General features: G+C 39.5%; 3 protein-coding genes across 3 annotated transcripts; all 3 read right to left on the bottom strand.

Moving 5' to 3' along the window:
- Positions 1 to 5,282: 5,282 nt before the first annotated feature.
- Positions 5,283 to 7,104, bottom strand: SS1G_08363 (predicted protein; the record flags this gene model as incomplete). The annotated part of the gene is made up of 5 exons (XM_001590573.1): positions 5,283 to 5,340; positions 5,652 to 5,702; positions 6,138 to 6,189; positions 6,734 to 6,764; positions 7,078 to 7,104. 5 exons carry the CDS (start codon positions 7,102 to 7,104, stop codon positions 5,283 to 5,285), a joined length of 219 nt encoding a protein of 72 aa, XP_001590623.1.
- Positions 7,105 to 7,822: 718 nt separating this feature from the next.
- SS1G_08362 (predicted protein) lies at positions 7,823 to 8,182 on the bottom strand (the record flags this gene model as incomplete). The annotated part of the gene is made up of 2 exons (XM_001590572.1): positions 7,823 to 7,964; positions 8,127 to 8,182. The coding sequence occupies 2 exons, from the start codon at positions 8,180 to 8,182 to the stop codon at positions 7,823 to 7,825; spliced, it is 198 nt and encodes a 65-aa protein (XP_001590622.1).
- A 5,116-nt stretch (positions 8,183 to 13,298) lies between these two features.
- On the bottom strand, positions 13,299 to 15,109 carry SS1G_08361 (hypothetical protein; the record flags this gene model as incomplete). The annotated part of the gene is made up of 2 exons (XM_001590571.1): positions 13,299 to 14,363; positions 14,423 to 15,109. 2 exons carry the CDS (start codon positions 15,107 to 15,109, stop codon positions 13,299 to 13,301), a joined length of 1,752 nt encoding a protein of 583 aa, XP_001590621.1.
- Positions 15,110 to 19,933: the final 4,824 nt, after the last annotated feature.

The following is a 19,933-nucleotide window of genomic DNA, read 5'->3' as shown; positions in this document are numbered from 1 at the left end:
TGTTGTCGCCAATGGGATAATTTGATGAAGCGTATTGTTGATCGCCGATGATGGTCAGATCCGATACGGTACTGGCAGAGCCCGAATATAATGATGACGGGTCTGATTGAAGATAATGAAATTCCAGATCAAGTCCTGGCGCAAGATAAGACTGATTGTATGCCGCCACGATTGAGTGTGTTGCGAACCTTCGCAGAAGATTCTCTTGTTATATTTCCGTATTCCCAATAACATTGGCCGACGATAAGGTATCTTTGAAGGCTGAAGGTAATGAATGGTATTATACAGATGGAATTCGAAAGAATGCCACAGCAGAAATCGATGTCGAGTTTTAGGCAATATTGTATGTAGTATCGTAATGTTGTAGTGCGTTATGAATTAAAAAAACTAAGTAGAACCTGGAATAGAGTGAAGTGAAGGTTTGAATAGAAAGCGGAAAGCTGTGGACCCGATGTCAAAAAAAAAAAGATGATTCTTGAAACTATCCTTGTGAGGTCGAGAACAAAGATGATGTAGATTTAGTAGTTACTTGGATACATGCTAGGCTATCTCGTATCAAAATAACTATGAATTGCAGTCGCAATATGTTGATGAATTATTTGATTATTTAATATACGGAGTACTCGAGGATTAGATATAAGGTTAATGTAAAATTGGAATCACTCTGTTCTCCATCCAAATAGATACCCAGATGTTCAAAGTCACCTTGTGAACATTGTTGTACAATCGTCGCAATTGTCACAATTGTAGGTATTTGCTTTTTTCTAACAGTGGCGTCGGTAAATAGGTATGAGTGAGTGCAAGATTTATTATTGTTATTATTATCATTTCACTGATAGCAAAGAGGCCTGTTCTGTGCTGTCGTAAGTGAATGTACCATGTAGGGATAAAATGTCCAAATTTGACATATCGACGATCAAACCTTGATGCTTTGATAAATTTCGGAACGAGTTTCAATAATTAGAAAATAAGAATGAAATTGTTCGGCTTGAGATTCCCTTCTTCATGAATTTGATAGGATGATTAACAGATTCACAGATTAATCAGATGAAAACTAGATGAAGCCATACCTATATAAGTTTACCGTCTCCGTTTTTTCTCTTCAGGGGTTCACATCCAGCATTCTATACATTGCAGCCGAACTTTGGGAGTTTGTTGGGTGGAAAGTGGAAAGAACTTGCTTGCCCTTTACTATACGGGCGAGCAATAAGTACGAGCGCACGAACAATGTGTGGATCTGCGAGACTGCTAGTAACAAGTAGAAAAGTAAAGAGTGAGGCATGAAGCATGAAGTGCAGAGTTTGATCGATGTCGTGTAACACACTCTTACATGTCGAAGTCCTGGTCTCGGTATCATATCTGTACCCGACCTAGCAGTTTGGAAAGTCTAAGCTCCAATCTATGGAAAAAGGGCTGAAGTAAATCAATCCTCTTATCCTGTGTTACCCTATTGATCTTTACACAGCATAAAATAATATACTTTTACCAATACTCGTACCACGCACCTTCGTAATCGAAGCTAGTGAGGAAGGATATATATCTCAATTTAGAAAAAGATCTCCTTTACCATATCATTATTATCTCTAAAGCTTGCATGTTGCTTTTCTTTTTATCCATGGTTACTTTGTGTAGCCCCTGGACAATTTGACCTGGTAATTGTTTTTGGATGCGTTCAGAGGCGTTTCTTATATGGTTAGTAAGATGCATTGGTACCAAGCCGACCTTCTTCATATAGTAAGGTCAGGACTGAAGGTAGGGTATATATCTTTGAATGCTCCTAGAAGACCATGAATACAATCAATCAATTGTTCGCCATCCAGTGTGTACAACGTTAACCTTTCCCGTCATGTGTGTTGTACTCTATCACCGCCGATCCATGTTCATATCACAACCTCGGGATGCACATGTTGACTTTTTTTCCCTCGGGACATTACAGCATGTAGGATTGACTTGCAGAACCTTACTTTTCTTGGCAGATCGGCCCGGGAATGGGATATTTGGAGACCCGGTTTCTTTAAAAAGAACATCTTGCATTGCACGTGATGAACTTAAATATGTCTCCACTTCCTGCAGCTGTCAGAACAAATCTCAATGAACGTTGAAAGTTTTGATACACCAATAATATATATAGATGTGTTAACCGCCCGCTTATTTCTGCGTACTCGTTCGTTTCGATACAGTCCTACGATGCCGAAAGTAAACGGCTCAATGGTTAACGGACATGAACGAAGTTCCAATTTAGCTACATCTCCGTCCTGCATACCTAGATTGTGCTGGGATATTAGGCCGGAAGGGAATTCGGCTATCATACATATCTCACAAATCTGCGGGGTTGGGAGATGCTGAAATAGCCGGAAGAATTGCGAAAGTTCATCTTACCAACTAAACCCTTGCAATTCGTTTCTTACCCCTTTTACTTCTTACCGCTGACTCCCGATAATCTATATACAGAACGCTCCCGAAGATATCTATGTATGCAAAATCATACGTGCCTTTCCGTCACCTCTTTTAATTTTGTATCGCACTGAGGTTTGCGAGTTCTCCTAGAAGCCGTATCCATATCTGTACTATTCATAGTGCACTTCCCTCAAAGTATCCGGCCGTTGAAGTTATTCATAGTTGATGAAGTATCATCAAGGTAATAAACTCAGAAGGCGAAACAATTTTTTCGCTAAAATTTTACGTCTTCACCCCGAATATGGCGATATCAAATACAGAGTCCTTCCTATAGTACGACCGGATCATGGAGAAAAGATTAAGTACAGTGGTTTTCTTGTAAGAAGCTGAGTGAAACTTGGCTAGCCTAGCTTTCGCTGATTTAAACTTTGAGGGTTAAGGACGTTAAATCCTTTATTGGATTGACTTTCAGTGAAGATTCCAATGAAGGTTAAGGTAGGACGAGAATATAGTATCCTATTGATTCTTACCTGTCCACTATTTCGTTAAGCGACGAAATTGTTCACTCGGCATATGGAATAAGAGTGAAGATGTGAGAATCTACATATCCCGCGTTGGTCATGCGAACTTATCCTTTTTGGCTGCTAAACTGTTGGGATTGCGCACTTCTTCATCTATGTTTTTCGCACGCATCCACAAGAAATTCCTTGACCCCTGCATTATTCAACGTAGCTGGTTTATTTCATTCCGCTCTGCCTCATTTTCTCGAACTCCTACCTTCTTTAAGGTCTGGAGAGGACGATCACGTGATCAAAAATAAATGTTGCACGTCGTAAAAATTGCGCGCGGCTCCTCATTGGTCGATATCCAAATGCGATAATTTAATGACTTCTGATGGGAATTTCGATGCGGAAATTGGTGCGCTGTTGTGCGCTTTGGATGTGTAGTGCAGTGGCGTGGAGAAAATAATGTTTTGGGGGGTTGGTGGTTGGAGTCGTTTTTGGAGGGGGGTTGAGGGTTTGAGGATGTGAGGATGTGAGGATGCGGGGATGATTTATCTTTTTTTATGCTGTATAGTGAGTGAGGATTGTTACTGGGTAATGCGCTGATGAGGAGGAGAGTAGTATGTTGCGTGGTGTTTGCGTTGGTGCCGATAGTGATGGCGTCATGATTGGAGTATAATTTTGCATTTTTTAACATTTTCAAATGTGTTGGGCTTTCGGGATGCATCGTTCTTATAGATGTACTCTCTTTTGCCAATAATATGAATCTAAATAGTTTCATTAGGAGATGATATACTTGAGGTATATGATGAGAAGAACTTGCTTCCCATTGAGCGCGAAGATTTGCATTCTTTATCGTAGAAAAGAAGTCTAGGTACGTAATAGTGGCAGAGTAATCAGGGCTGAGGACACTTAAGGGAACGCACAAGTTCCATAATGAAGACAAGCACTATAGTGAATGGACAAATATCTTAAGACTAAAGTGAATAATACTCCATAATCTAGAATCCAGGGGATGAATTCGTTGCATATCTACATACTTGATCCATTCTCTAATTTAACGTAAGCAAGCTGTGGAGGGAACCAATAAAAGCACAAGCGCAAAGGAGAAGTTCCCAAAGAACCAATAGAATTGCGAGAGCGCAAACTGTTTTGAAGACTTCCTGATCTTAAGAAAACTACTAATTCTTAGCCATTATTGTAGTGGGAATACTCCACCTCTAGGTAAAGTTTATACCAATGGCGAACTGTAGTTAGATCACCGCTGGTATTCAGAAACTAGAGTGAATAGTCTGAGATCCGGCCTCTAAAAAACGAGCTGTTGCATATCTGAATAATTTGGCACATTCTGAACTTGGCGTAAACACTCCAAGAAGCCAATAGATTTACGAGCGCAAAGAGTATATCTTCTGGGGAATCCATAGATCTTCTGGCGTAAGTTCTAAGTGGGAAATTTTACTAGTGCTTAGATTTAGTAGCAAGGTGGATGGATAGGGACTCTACACACTAAAGTGATAACTTGCAATCCGGTTTTTGAGACAGATTCGTTGTGTAGGTATCAAAATCAAAAAATGAAATTGGCTTTTGCGCTTATACTCTCATTGGCTCTTCCAAGTTACTTGCGCCAGATCCAATGGTTCATTCACCTCCTAGTTAACCATTGGATTCTCTAGTGTGAACCCAAGCAGGGAAATTTCGTGGGACTCAGACTAGTACTAGGCTAAATAAGGATGAGAATTAGAGGGACTAGCGTCGGTATTTGACCACACTACAATCTTGGCGTCAGATAGATTTATAGATTTATATAGCAGCAAATGCAGAAATCTCCCTAATGCTTAGACTTGCTATGTATTCTTCATCTTTACATGAATCGTGCTAGATTAATGCAGGATGTACCTAGATCTCCTTGTGGTTGAATTTTAACATCATTTGTTGCGTATCTGAAAATTCGATCCACTCTCGAATTTGATGTCATGATTTTAAAGAGCAAATGAAGTTCTATGCGCAAGTAGAGAGTCTTGAAGTCAGCGAATGGCTTCACGAGCACAATCGGAATTTCGAGAATTTTCACTACCCATGTATGCATCTTCAAGGTATGATCTTATCCTATCTAGGTAGCAATAGGAACTGATGACGCGAACCAAAAGCTCGGGTGTTAGTTTACATTCATTAAGTCTCTGGTACTATCTAGCTTCAAGTGAATCCAAAGGGTTCTAGATCTCGCTGGACCTTCAATATCAATTTGTTGCACATCTGATCGATCTCGAAATTGACATCATCAAACTGAGGTATCCAATGAATTGACGAGCGCAAACAGTAGTTCTACAACCAGCCAATAGTCATACCAGCGCGAAAATTTATTCGAAAGAACTCATCAGATCCTCATCCCATATTAACAACAATGGGTAGGTATGCACTCCATACTAACAGTAAGGCCGCCCTAATCAAAACTTGGATGCTAGTTAGCATTAACTAAATCCTTAGTATTCCCTAGCCTCAAGTGAATCAAACTCTTGAATCTCAATTTAGATCCTCAATATCAATTTGTTGCACATCTGATCAATCTCGAAATTGACGTCATATTTTCAAGAAGACCAATGAAATCTCGAGCGCAAAGAGATAGATTTCTAAAGAGATAGTGAATTACAAGCGTAGGGATTATACTTTGAGAGTTATGCTAGTTTATGCACTATAGTGGGTTCTTTAAATAGGATCTGAGAAGTGAATTTTACTGGATTGTTGTTAACTTACCTGGGTATCTGATGGGTTGAAGGGAATGGGGTATTCTGAAGTTTATGAGGACTGGTGAGCCATAATTAGCAAGTGACGCTAAATACAATTTAGAGGAAACCAAAATGCTGGTGTTCTTATGTATACGTAGATGAGTGAGGTTGTTACCTCATTCCGTTCGCTATTTGGGAACTCCGCGTCATGAAATAGATCCACCATATTCCCTCCGTTGAAGTAACAATATTACGTCTTACTTAAATTAACAGCGAGGAGCATGATTCAATGATGTTTTGTACTTGATGACGATAATAATAATAATCGCAAGGAGCTCATCTACACTTATAATAACACATGAATAAATCTCTGAGCTGCAAATATCAGATTTGGAAAATGTAGCCACTCCTCGGAGAAGCACACTCGCAGCACAAACCCTGCCACGATGTTGTCGTCTTACATAGTATTTACAGAGCTAATTATGTGAACTTTGTTTACCTATTTATTATATACAGGAAGTATAGAGCTTGAGGTTTACCGAAATCGTGTTTACTGGGGGCGTGATCTGAGATACGAGATTTCATATTAGTATTTGGTTCTCATATGATTATGTTTAAAGTTTTCCTATTCACTTTTCTACTGGTTCTCATGATTCTTCAATATTGAATTATCATCCTGTTGATAGTATTATAAAGGGATCAAATCATCCAGACAAGACTCCCTTTCTAAAGTGAAGTGTGTTGAATAATAGTATAGTGAGCTGGTAGAATGGATTTTCTGTGCCCCGGCTCAGGTAGTTAAGATATTCGGAGATTATTGCGAGTTTGTGAATGCTATCGATGATGATATTATATCAGATAATAATTTGTTCTTGCTGGAGAACAATGATTGCCAATCGACCGCTCCACTGAAATCTTGCTATGGGCTCACCGCTAGTACCGCAAATAGTTTCTACCATCAACTTTTCAAAAATTCGCTATTGGTGGATACTTCAGTTACTCAAACGAGAATAAGTTATCCCATGATATTGAAGTCGATGGCATACTGTAGAACTCTAGGCATATATCGGTCTTGTAGATGATTTATGACAAGTCTTGTGCTGTCCTTACAAGTGTATTGCTTCTTAAGTGCGATTTCCGACTATAACTTGGTGGATAAGACGCAGCTATATATATTCCAGGAAAGATGATCATAAATTTGATGGGCTATATAATGAATTCACTTAATGGGGGTATTCTGCTGACTTGAGGTTGATTTTAAGGTTAAGGGTAGGAATCAATATGGTCTTCTAGGAGTATTAATTGCGGTTTAGAAGGAATACTAGTCAAGATGAGAATACAATGCCTCTGTGAGAAGATAGAAAGTCCCCAGATCATAGTCCCTTTCTTAAGCTCGCAGTTTATTTTCCCTCTTAAAAAAATATGTATCTTAATAATATGCCAGATGTTTAAACCAAGATATCTGTTAATAATCTCGGCATTGCAGGTACTTTGGAGAAAGCAATGAACAGATAGCTATTACCAGAGTTTTCTGAGTGTTGTCATATCATTGCATCACCGACACTAAAACGACACCGATATCATATCTCAAAAATATGCTCGTCCAATTCTGAAACTTCTCAAAATATCCCCATGAGATTCGCTTTACGCTACATAGGTAATTTCAGTCTTGTATGTTATTTAATCCCTGCCAGCACTTTGCGCTTGTCTTTTTTTTATAACTTTTTTTTAGGAAGACACCCACGCCGGAAGGGAGAGACTCATGTATTCCAAGTGCAAACATGAGTTGATAGTTTACCTAAAATCCAGAATCGCAACCGCGTACTTATAGCTTATTGACTCAGCTGTGGGTACTTCCTGAAAGACTTTTAGGAGAACTGGGGCTAGAAACCCCAGTTAAAGAGGATATAAAGGCTTTAGAGGTGTTTAGATTGATGAACAAGCGTATTCTGCGAAACATGATTCTAAGCTCCGACATGAATTATTCGAGTCTCAGTGATTCCTGCTAAAGTTATAATTTCTCGACGTCCGCTCATATCTGAAATTTGAAATACCAGCAGAGTGGATTGTGTTGTGACAAATTCTTCGAGTAATTATGGCTCGTCAGTATTGAAGCGATAGCAGAAGGAACTATTTTTTTGACAAAAATGAGTATAATAATTTGTTGTTGTTGTTCTTCTTAATATTAAACGTGAAAATTTACTTCAGAAGAAGTTGACTTAGAGTCAGAGTTGTCCGGATGAAATTTTCAAAATTTTGATTCTTAAAGCGTGGGATAATGCGCAATTGTATTTTGGCCATCAGGTTGAATATTTCAAGTTCGGCTTTATATGTGTAATTTCTGAATAGAGACATAGCTTAGAGAGTGAATATGGGAAGGTAGAGTGAATCATTAGCATATGCTTTACGATATTTGGGGAACTTGTCGGACGAGATCTACTTTCTGTAAATGGAAAGCTTGTATCTCTACGGATGCACCTGCGCCTGTTTTGCTCTTACTTACATTCTTACTGATAAAGATAAAGATTGTTTCGAAGTTCCGGACGAACAGTATGGCATGTTCAGAAAAGAAATGGCACGTTCACATGTGAATATTTTTCTTTTGCAAAAACGAGTCCGTAACTTATTTCTCTACTCCATAAAAGCTTACAGGATGCTGCATCGGATATGATACGACGCCTATGCTAAGCACAAACGACACGCCCATTTAACTTGCGCCTACTATCGTAAGTAACAGTAAACAGGGGATCAATAAATTCGGTGACGAGACAGAGGTAAACGACAGTAGAGCTGAGAGATTCTATGGGATGATAACGAATACCATATCAGTAGCTATGAGAAGGAAGACGGAAGACCCAATACTCTGAGAACGATCCGGTGAACCGCTCTCCCTCTCAGAAAAGTCCTAATAGGATTTTATCGAGGTGCAAACCTGCTCGAAGCTACAACAGCTCAAGACTTCCCGGGTATTACACTAAATGACAGAAATCTTTTTTATGATCATTTTGATCGAAAAGATCATAATTCACTGGAAACATCGGACAGTAGTTCTATTTCCGATCTATCTTTCCTGCATGGTGAATGAATCAAGGTAGGTTGTATAATATGTTGATATTAAATCAGGTGGGTCAAAGAGCAGCATGGTAGTGGTTGGAAATTATATAAATAGGTACATTCACCATTATCTCAGAGATAATCCAGCGATCGAGACACTGTCAACAACCACTAGGTGATGTCTCTGCAAGAGTGGAGGGCCCGTCTTCACACAGACCAAATTTTTTGGACTTTTACTTCAATTATCATATCGATTTGAAATTTATCTTCTAAGAAGAGTTTCAAAGATAAATAGATGACAGTGAATACGATAGTGGAAATAGTAAAGTTTTGATGCGTGACAGTGTGACTCGTGGAAGATCTATGTGGGACGAGCAGCGGCATTGATTGTCAAGAAAAAGCGATGAATACACCCATTTTGCCGTAGTTTCTAGATCCACCTCAAAGTGATTTAAGAGAAATATCATGAAACGTACCATTTCCGATGTATCCTCATGGTCAAGTTTGAAGGTATATGAATACGATATTGCGTTTCTTGTATAAATACCCTGCAAAATATATTACGAGATGAATTGGTAAGGGAATACTCGCTCGAAAAATCCTACTACTCAGTATGTCATATAGTATAGGTAAGATACCATATCTTCATACATCTTATCACTCGATTGAATGATGAGTAAGCGGGTTAACTATGTCGATGTGGAGACAAATGAGCATAACTGATGTGGTTGAATTGAACCAAGGAGAAAAACTAATGTATACAGGACGAATTTGATACTTCTTCTTTATTAGCATGATCAAAGATTGAGAGATTATGCTTTACTAAAAACCTCCTTGAAGACTAGATGATCTTGAGCTAAGCTGATATCTCGAGGAAAGAGTTTGAATACATGCTACCAATACATTCAAGGATTGCCTTCTTGGCCAGCGGACTTTCCTTATTCCTTCACTTGTTGCTTTCTGGTGAAGTGGTTTTCAACAATGAGACAAAAACTGACAATTAAAATTTATGACAGACAATAAACTACCGCGAAATCAGGCAGAATCAGGCTGTACAGCCCCTGCCATACCATACTGACTAAAAGATGACTTCAGTGGCAAGCAGGTCTCAAGCTGCCTATTCAATTTGGCAATGGCATATATGTATTACAAGATATTTGTGCGTGAAATAGTTCCCTTAAATGAAGAGCTGGAAACGTAGGTATAGGAAATACCGTACTTCAAAAATGGCTGAAAAGCTTATGATTCCTAATAAGTGAACTATACGCCTCTTCAAAGATCACTAGATTTTTCGACAACTACTTGCAATTACAGGCAGGGAATGAAAATTCAAGGTCAGACCAGAGATATGTAGCGCCTGCAATGAGAATAAAATTGGCACTCCACCTCCTGAAATTTGCGCAAGCCGTCTGCCGAGTAAGCGAGCAGAATGGATGAACTATCGTTCGTGATGATTAACAGTGTCTTATGAGACATGCAACAACACTCCTTTACTGAAATGGGCGAACAATTTTATGCAATTCGTATATAAACACACATTAGCAAGTGACCTTACTTTCCCTCGCTCCAGCTCCAGCTCCGGTAAGCCATTTGGCATAAGGTCACCATTGTAGTGGTTTTGTTTTTGACGCCCTGGACTTTTGAAAATCATTGTTTATGATGAGTTTTCACTAACCTATCAAGGACTCATTGATATTAGGTATGGATTTCGAGAGACCCAAATCTAGACTCCGATCTACATTTCGGTAGATGAGCAATGGCTAACACTGTACTGCTCTGCCTGAACGGGCATTGGTACCAAATTAGGTAATTTGTTAACATGCTCTAAAGACTTGAGATTGTTTAGACCGGATGATACTAATTACCAGATTAGAGTTCCTCACTTGTTATAGTACTTCAAAAGACTGTAAATATTCTGAAGGATGAATTACTCGAAACAGTTGGCTTCTTCCAAGGACTAGGATGCCCAACTTGAGATCATTATCTCTTGCTTCATTTGCAACCCACACCCATTTTCATAGACCGCCGATCAGTCGTCTCTATTTGGGGCGTGCGAAGAAGTCAAACAAATGTCACACTTGCAGCAACGTCTTAGAAATAAGACAAGGAACCCATCATTATGGAGATTGCTTTAGCACTTGCCCCGCTGATATGAAGTTTGGACCCTGATTTTAGTCACTTTTACTCCTCCACCAAGGATATTTGCCACTGGAACAGAATACCCACCAGCGTCCAAATCCTTCTATATTATGAACTCGATTCGATTCTGCAGGGTGCACTAACAGGTCCCTTGATCCCTTCTAAAAAAAAAAAAAGGGTCAAAAATCGCGTTTCGAAAATACCTCTAACCACCACTAAAGCCCCACTCACCGACAAACTTTGAACCCTGATTTTCGTTTCCTCTACCCCTCCATAAACCCCATCTTTTCACAGCTAAATCGCCTTAAAACCGTCATATATGCATTCATCCCATCTCTTCATCGTTAATCCTAGCTATCATTCCTCATGGTCATTCTCTTTTCCTCTCGCCTCATTATATCTCAGGTCGCTAATGCTCTCCCACCACACAAAAAGCCAAATCCTTGTATCCACACCCATATCAACGCGGAATACAATTGTACAACGCATAAAACAACGTCATAAGACACATAAGAATAATGAAACGTATAACTTTTTGTTCCACATTCTATGCACAGTGAAAAATGGAAAAAGAGCGCTTCATGCGAACCCTGCTCATGAACCCCACCATCAGCTGAACCCCTTGAACATCTCGATCTACGGAGGTGTCTGCCCTTATTTTTGTCATTGCCTTTTACATGTAGGGGTAGTAGAATATGTAAATCACCTTGATCCGCCTCAATATCATCGAGAAATCAAGCAAATAATATTGTCGGCAGAAAAAGCGGTGACAAAAAATAGGGCAGACACCTCCGTAGGAAATTCACTAATTATTGTTTGAGGATGAAATAATCTCGATATAAAGGTGAAATTCTACATTTTCTATCTAGTTTAGTATTCTGATAGTGTTATTTTCTTTAATATATCCGATTTCATAATATATATTCAAAAATTAATTTTTTTAGATTATAAATCTATTTATTAAAATTAATAACTGTTAAAGTGAATGGTTCCTGCGTAGCACGTGCACAGGGCACTAGTCCTATTAGGACTAGATTGAGAAGCTCTTTGTAGGAGAGCTTCGCACTTCCGTAGAACTTAGAAGAGTGATTAACATACTAGACCAATATTACCTCAGTGTTACGACGGCTATCTTCTACGCCGCGTCACATGACTAAACCAAGGTAGCGTGATTAAGTCACGTTATGGACCGCTGCGCGGTCCTGACTAGCTATAGGCATGAAGGTCTATATAATCAAGATGGATTTCCTTTGTATAGAGCTTCGTGCTCAAGATCAATCATTTTAGTATACTCTACTATTAGTTACGAATTGCATTATTGTCATTACTTTAAGTCCCTGTTTGTGACGCCTCACACCTCCGGGTCACGTGGCATGCCCCGTTTGTATTTAATCATAGGAAAACTCTCTACTCTTGTTTTCCTTCTTCTTTTCTCCTTAGCTTAGTATTTTCTAATACAAGATACTTTACCCAGTATTCTTGAGTGTGACACTGTTTGACGTCTAGTTATAAATCATCTCGAGAGCCTAGAGCACTTCCACATGATCTAGACGGCAAACCTCGTAACAAAACTTAGTCTTTATAAATAGATTTCAAATATTAAAAAATAATTTTTAATTATATTTAAATAATTTTATTATTATTTTAAACTATTTTCAATTGAATTGAATCCAAACTAAAGGAGTTACTGAAAGATCAATTTCAAATCTATAACATTTCAACATTTTTGTGGAAGTACTGAAGTTTCACGTTTTGGATACATGTTATGAAATCGGGTTATTAAGCGCTTCGGAGTTTCCATGCTATCTCACTCATCATATCTGATCGACTCATCCACCAAGTCATCCACTTCAGTACATCAACCTATGCATATGGCATGGATATCTGGATATCACTGTCTCTTCAATCTCCTCGAATTCACGCCTCATTTTTCTCGCATGTATGCTCCTATTTACCCCACATGATAGATAACGTTTATGAATTAAGTTCATGTTGGAATGATACGCATTTGAGATTAGCTCTATCGCTCCTATACCATCCCAATCTAGGTATGTATTTTAATACTAAACTAAAATGAAAGTACTGCTAGCTGTTTTTGTTCTCGTTCCTAAGCGGGTCGCTTCGGCGCTTCGGGTCTCCGAATGTTATACGCCGCATGTCCATCGGTGCATTTTAAGTGAAAGCCGGCGCCAATGGTGAGTTTATTTCGACGCGTAGTTCTCAATGTGAGCAATTGTGCTCAGTTGAAAAGGGTTGACATTCACTCAAATATTAGGGAAAAAGATGAAAAATTTAGGGCAGGAATCGGTTCATATATACTTTCCGCCAAAGAACGCAAAGATATCATACATGAATTGAGAAAAGAAACACCAGCTATAGCTATGCACGTACAACTCCCACAAAATGCTATACCCTCCACCCACTCTAATTACACAGTCTCTCCTCTATCACATAACCCTCCGAAAAACATACTATAACACATCTAGTAGACTGGGACCTTGAAAGCATCAAGGGTGTAAATCCAGCTGTCAACGGAAGTTTGATCATATTCGCAGGACAAAGTACCCTCAGAATCCCAGATAGGTCTCAATGGGAAAGCGCAAAGCTTCTGAACTTCTCCCTCGTAAGTACCACTGCTAACAGTAGCATTAAGTCTCTCAGGCTCAATACCATTCTCAACCCAATCGATCATGGTAGCCATGTTGTCTGCTGGGTAAGGACCTGGTTGAAGAGTGTTGGTGCTGCAGTGGGCGGCTCCTGGGATGAGGAAGAGCTTGTACCATGCCTTGAGAGAGTTGATACTCTCGTTGAAGGATTGTTTAGGGTACATGATGGAGCGAACGGAATCGTAGTAGCGAACTGAAGAACTGGTTGGGATACTGTCATCGGACTCTCCGTGATAGTGGATGAGCTTTCCTCCGGAAGATTGAAACTCGGAGATATCAGGGACGGTGGTTTGCAAACTGTCCATGTATCTGACCATTGCTTGTTGCATCCATCCTTGGAGCGTATCCATTGTGACGCCCTCAAGCGAAGCAAGGTTGTCGAGATCAACCAATTGGATGAACTTGGTTACAAATTCACCTCCGGTAGATGCGATATCAACTCCCCATGTATCGGTAGTGTTGTCATAGCTTGTGGTAGCGTCTTGGAATGAACAAGCTGGTTGCCATGGAAGGTAGACACGCTCTCCTTTGGAGTTGAACATACCGTCGTAAAGTTGAGCAGCGAGAGCAGCTCCTTGAGCGGTGACAGTTCCATTTTGGGCAGGTGTATCAGCAGTGGGCATGCCCATTTGTCTCTTAGCCTTTTGACCGAAAGCAAATCCAAGGGAGCTGCTACTTGAAGCTTCGCAAGAATAAGCAGCGCCAATAGTGCTGTTCAAGTCAAAGTGCATCTTGCAAAGATCGGTTCGAGATACGACGCCATCAGTACGGCCGTCAAGGGGATCACAGGCAGCAATTGTCATGTTAACAATCTTGTCCATTTCACAAGGAGGTGGGAAGTAGTCCATCATGACCTCAGCGACGTTGGAAAACAAGTGGTTCTAGAAGATATTAGCATCTTCTGCATGACAAGGCTTTATTGATCACGATTATAACTTACCACTTGTTGTTGTCCGTAACGGAAAGCTGGAGCACCAGTAATGGCGCCATCGTACTCGGAACCATAACGTTGAATTTGTGACATACCCTCACGTCCACCATCAGAGCATCCCTCGTAGTAGGTGTAGAGCTTTGAGGAGTTGTTATTGTAGAACAATGGTGTGATGGCCTTTCCAAGTTGAGTCATCTCACCAAGTGCCTGGTATGAGAACATGTAGACACTATCCCAGTTGATGGATCCATTTCCAGTCAAGACAACTTCATCGACAGTTGTGCCACTAATGGCAGCATAACCTGCATCAGAGACTCCACTCACAGCACCATATGGCAAACCTCCAGTGGGATCGGCGCTGAGAGCGTATCCACCTCCACCGCCAACATAGAAACGGTTCTTGTAGCTCTCTGGGCTAGGAAAGTTGTACCAAGCGACGACTAAATCTTTTCCAGGATGAGCATAGGTGACGGTGACATTGCAATAGTTGTAAGCGACGTCTGAAGATTTCGTAGTGGCATTGTAAACTGCGTTAGCAGTAACAGAAGTCGCAATTGGGTTGATGCCGTTCAAGGTTCCGTTTGCTGGTAAAGCAGCTTGGACATTGGAAACAGTGCAGAGATCGGCAAGGGAGGCAGCATTTGCTGTAGAAGCAGCGAGAGCTGCAACAGCTCCGGTACTCATCGATTGACGCATAGTTGAAATAGAAAACCGAAAAAGAGTGTCGTCGAAATATCAGTTAAGGTTGAATCGGGTGGTAAGCGAATGAAAGGACTAGAACCTGATGATGATGAGAACACTTTTTGAGGAGCATTGATAGATCTTATAAACATATTGAGAGAACATATGGAAACGTTCGTCCCACCTTGTCGGTCCAGGATCAAAGCTCAAAATGATATGGCATCAAAATCCAAATTAGACCTTACACACCGGCATACACCCTGTGGGTACGGTATGCCCGGTCGCATTAGATAATTTTGCAACCGAGTTTCTCATCATCTATGGGTCACTCTTTCTTCATAAATCTAGATCATTTTGTGATATCACTGTTTTTTTAATGAAATAAACCCAATGATTGTGTACCTTTACGCTAATTGTGTTTTTCCCTATGTCCTTATATCATTAAAATCTGAAATATCAGACGCCTATAGACTAAAAATGGGAATAGCTTGGACTTTTTTCAGTATTTCAAAGTCCAATTATCTCTCATCTGAATAGCGTCACTTTAGTACAGTGATGACTTTGTAACAAGGCGATAAATTATGATTTTATGAAGCTTACGAAAATCTAGATTAGACAGTATCGTTCTCCGATAGTTAGCTATGGAAGAGTTTACTTGGCTCTACCGGACGCTAGTATCGGTAAACAATTCTCAGCCTTCACAATACTAGGAAAATTCCCAGGATGGTCTGATAGTCATCCAAGAATCATCTCAAATGCATACGTAACACACTGGCTTGGAGATGTCCTACGTACTACATAGTCGAAATACTTTCATTGAAACAAGACCTTCCTTTCCAAGCGAACCACCGGGCTTTACCCCGTTCAGGTACAATAGGGGCTAGCCGTTAGCGCTCCACGTTATCTCCACCACCCGGTGTCCCACAGTCTTTAAGCAAAAACTTATTTGACTAAAGCGATCCTTAAGTTGATTCAAATATACCACAATTCTTTCCATCTTTATTCTAGAAGCTTGGTGCTACGCATAACGACGCGTGTTCATGTCGGTAGCTCAGCCGAGAAAATTCGGTCCCGAGTCAATCACATGCGCCAAGATTGGATTATGGTTCAAGCTTTTCCAAATATACCCACGCCAGAAAGTATACGCCACTACGCTAATTAGAAAAGGGTGTTTCTCCTTGTAGCGAACCAGTATAAGGCACGTGCTAGGGTCGGTGTGATTTCGTAAGATCTTACTTGAGACGAGTTATGTTTTAAGGTTATATTCGCCAATATGCATGCTCGGTCCCGAAATTGGACATACGATGTTTTTGAAGATAAGATCTTAGATCAGCTTTTCTAGATACATATTAAATCAATCTCTACTTTTTTATGTTATGAGGGTTCTTTACTGAAATAATTTTCAATCGATGGAACAGGCTCGAGAATTGCAGGAAGACAATTAGCGAACCTTACCCCAAGTTTCTCATCTACTAAAGGCTTAACTACTCAACAGTCAATGCTTGAATTGAAACTCAAGAAGCTCTTCCTGAGTATACAGGTCCTGCAGATTCCCTGCAAACTCTGGCCATCGTTCTAATGAAAGCCGTTCCCCAAACATTGACTGATTGTGGAAGAAATTTATGAATCGAGGCTTTCATAAAATGATAGGGTTCGTCTGTTCGTTGGTCCGTTGGTCCGTTTTACAGAGTTTGAGCATGGGCTAGCAAGTATTTCAGATATAAGATTTCTTGGAACTCCTCGTTCTAGCGGTTAATGCCATGCATATTACTGCAAGATTTTTAGTGTTGGCATCTCACGCTATCGAGGTGAAGGGATAGCATAGCTAAAATCAGCTTCCCATTGTGATAAAAGAACCCAAGAGGGTACATCCGCTACTTTGAGTCATCAGAGTGGCTGCGACCACAAATTCGAATAAATTCTCGTCCGTATTCTTCTGCCGCTATCGAGTGTGCTTCGCGTAAAATTGTATCTGGGCAGTAATTAGCTCCATTATCTATCGAGAATCATCCCATTTATAGTGTAAGATTAGTTTCAACATCAAGGCTGAAGCTACTCGCCATCCAAAACTACTTCTACAATTACCTCACCTAGGCAAGAATTGTTCTGAAGTTGTCTGCAATACATTCATAGAGAGTGTTATCTAAAAAAAGGCTAAATAAGGCAAATTAGTTGAGGCAATGAGAGTAAATGTGCTTGCCTCTTGACCTCCCCTTCGTGATTTTTACCCATCAATATTTACGTAATATTTGTGACACGATGAAAGTATTTTAAGGGGTCAAAAAAGTTAATCGCGGTCTAAGCCAAGCGGCCAAGTAATTACAATTTTCATTCATTGATTCGAAAGATTACACGAATTGTGAATATTTTCATGCATATAAATCACATATTTTTATCTCATGTCTTTGTACTGTCAAATGAACAACTAGATACCACTACTTGGGATCCAAGGTGGTCAGCGGATTTTATTCGTTGGTGCAAGTAATTTTGCTACATAATGATCTCGTGTCTTTGATCTGATCAGATGCGAATTGATTCGACCTTAAATATTCAAAGAAGTATCCTAAAATATTTCCTCTACATGCTATATCACATATTTTAGTAACAGCCCGTTACTAAAGGGCGACACCAATAGACCTCCCTGCATGAAACAATCTAGGACAATGGACACCACACAGTCCTAGGCAAACCATATATGAAGTATTTCCATTTTTCTATATACCTCACCTCGATCAATAGTATGATGTTATGTATTAAATAACCTATCAAATAACAAGTAATTAACTTACCTTGATGTAGTTACAGTTATCGCAGATACTACATTCCAACCGTCATTTTCGTCGAATCATCTTCCATCAAACTTCGGAAGCCCCTTTTCCATCCCCTCAATCCTCTCGCTTGATTCACAAATTCATCTCTCCGGCTCCCTCCATCATTTCATGATGAAGGGAGCCGTCCTGACTAGCGAGGTGCACGACTCCAGTGCCGTTAGAGAATCAATCAAGAATAATAAATTGTACGAAGAGGCTAAAGACTTTACATCTCGATATCATCAAGTTAATATCAACAATATGCCATCCCAAATGTAATTACCAAGACTAAATTTTGGCTAATCTATCGAAGTAACCTGACTTTGCCACAGGAAAGCAGCGTTTACTTTAAAATTCTTCATATTCGATATACGAATCCGTATAGTGATAACTATTAAGTTCCTTCTTGTTACCCTGATAGATTATATTGGATGCAATAACACTTAGAAATATTTGATATTAGAACAATATCGAATATAACTCGGAGTACTGAATACATCTGGGATATTTGAGTGTATCGAAGTTTGATTAAAATAGACTTGGGATAAATCTACATGTGATAGATTGCAAAGATGTCAAACTCAGAAGTATTCTAGATAAGATTCTGATGTTCCAACATATTTTTAATAGTCTCTATCAACACTCGGATATCCTATAGAGTATATACATTCTATACCTGTACAAACATTCGAGATAGGCTGATATCAAGAACAGGGCTAGGCACCCGTACCCTATCCGGGGTATTTAGCCTCTACAGAATGGTTAGCCTACTCTATAAAGATTTTATAGGATGATTACCCGGAAATACGAGTGAGTTACAGGGTATTGTAGAATAAACATTATATAATTATTTGATATTATTATTCAAAATTATTATACATAATCTTGTAAATAGATTATTATATAATATCTAATCATATGATATTCAAATAAACCATATAATATTTAATCGTATGATAATCAATTATATATAAATATTACAAAGTCAATATCATATTTATTATTATAATAACGTGGTTTATCACCGAGCGGGCCATATCACCGAGCGGGCCACTTTTACCTCAATTTATATCTTTTAACTTCAATACTCGATTTATCAACAACATATTATGGAATCGAATAATCAAGAAGGTCGAATACTTTTAGCTATTGAAGTTATCAATAAAGACAAAAAATTAAGCATTCGAAAGGCTGTTAAACTATATAATATCTTGTATACAAAGATTCAGCGCAGAATAAACGATTTGTAACGATGCTGTACTGAAGGCAGCGGCTGCCTAAGGTTTCGTCTGGTTGGTAGTTGTGGGTTAAGGCTTTATCACTGGTCTTCACTTGGAAGTGAAGTCGTTACTAGATCAATGTTACGAGGTTTGCCGTCTAGATCACGTGGAAGTGCTCTAGGCGTCAAGCAGGGACTTAAGTAATGACAATAATGATATGCTATTCGTAACTAATAGTAGAGTATACTAAATGATTGATCTTGAGCACGAAGCTCTATACAAAGGGAGTCCATCTTGATTATTTAGACCTTCGTGTTCCAACATTGGATTGGAGCGATGGAGCTGGGGAGCGAGATTCGAATCTCGCTCCCTCACATGACTATCTACGTGATTCTATAACACGTGATATTAGTTTATGATGTTACAACGTAACACACTCACCACTTCCCTCTTCTTCTCTTCTCCTCCTCTCTTTAGAAAAATCTATATTTATATATAAATCATATTATAAATCACATCCCACATCATATCCTATATCACAAACATTCAGCAAAATATTATATATAAATGCCCTCCCCTCCACTCTATTCTCTTCTCATACCATACCAAACCATACCATACCCCCTTTATCATACCCCCTTATCACACCATCCCCTCCCCTCCTCTCCCCTTCCCTCTTCTCCCCTCCTATCCTCTACATTATAAATCACATCCCCCCAATTTCTTTTAATCCCACCTCCCCCAATCCAATCCAATCCAGTTCAATACATCACTCACTACTCATCACTCATCACTCATCACTCACCACA

The sequence above is a fragment of the Sclerotinia sclerotiorum genome, genomic scaffold, assembly GCF_000146945.2.
Source record: "Sclerotinia sclerotiorum 1980 UF-70 scaffold_11 genomic scaffold, whole genome shotgun sequence".
NCBI lineage: Eukaryota > Fungi > Ascomycota > Leotiomycetes > Helotiales > Sclerotiniaceae > Sclerotinia > Sclerotinia sclerotiorum.
The sequence above is the reverse complement of the archived record's forward strand: the minus strand, read 5'-3'. Positions and strand labels throughout refer to the sequence as shown.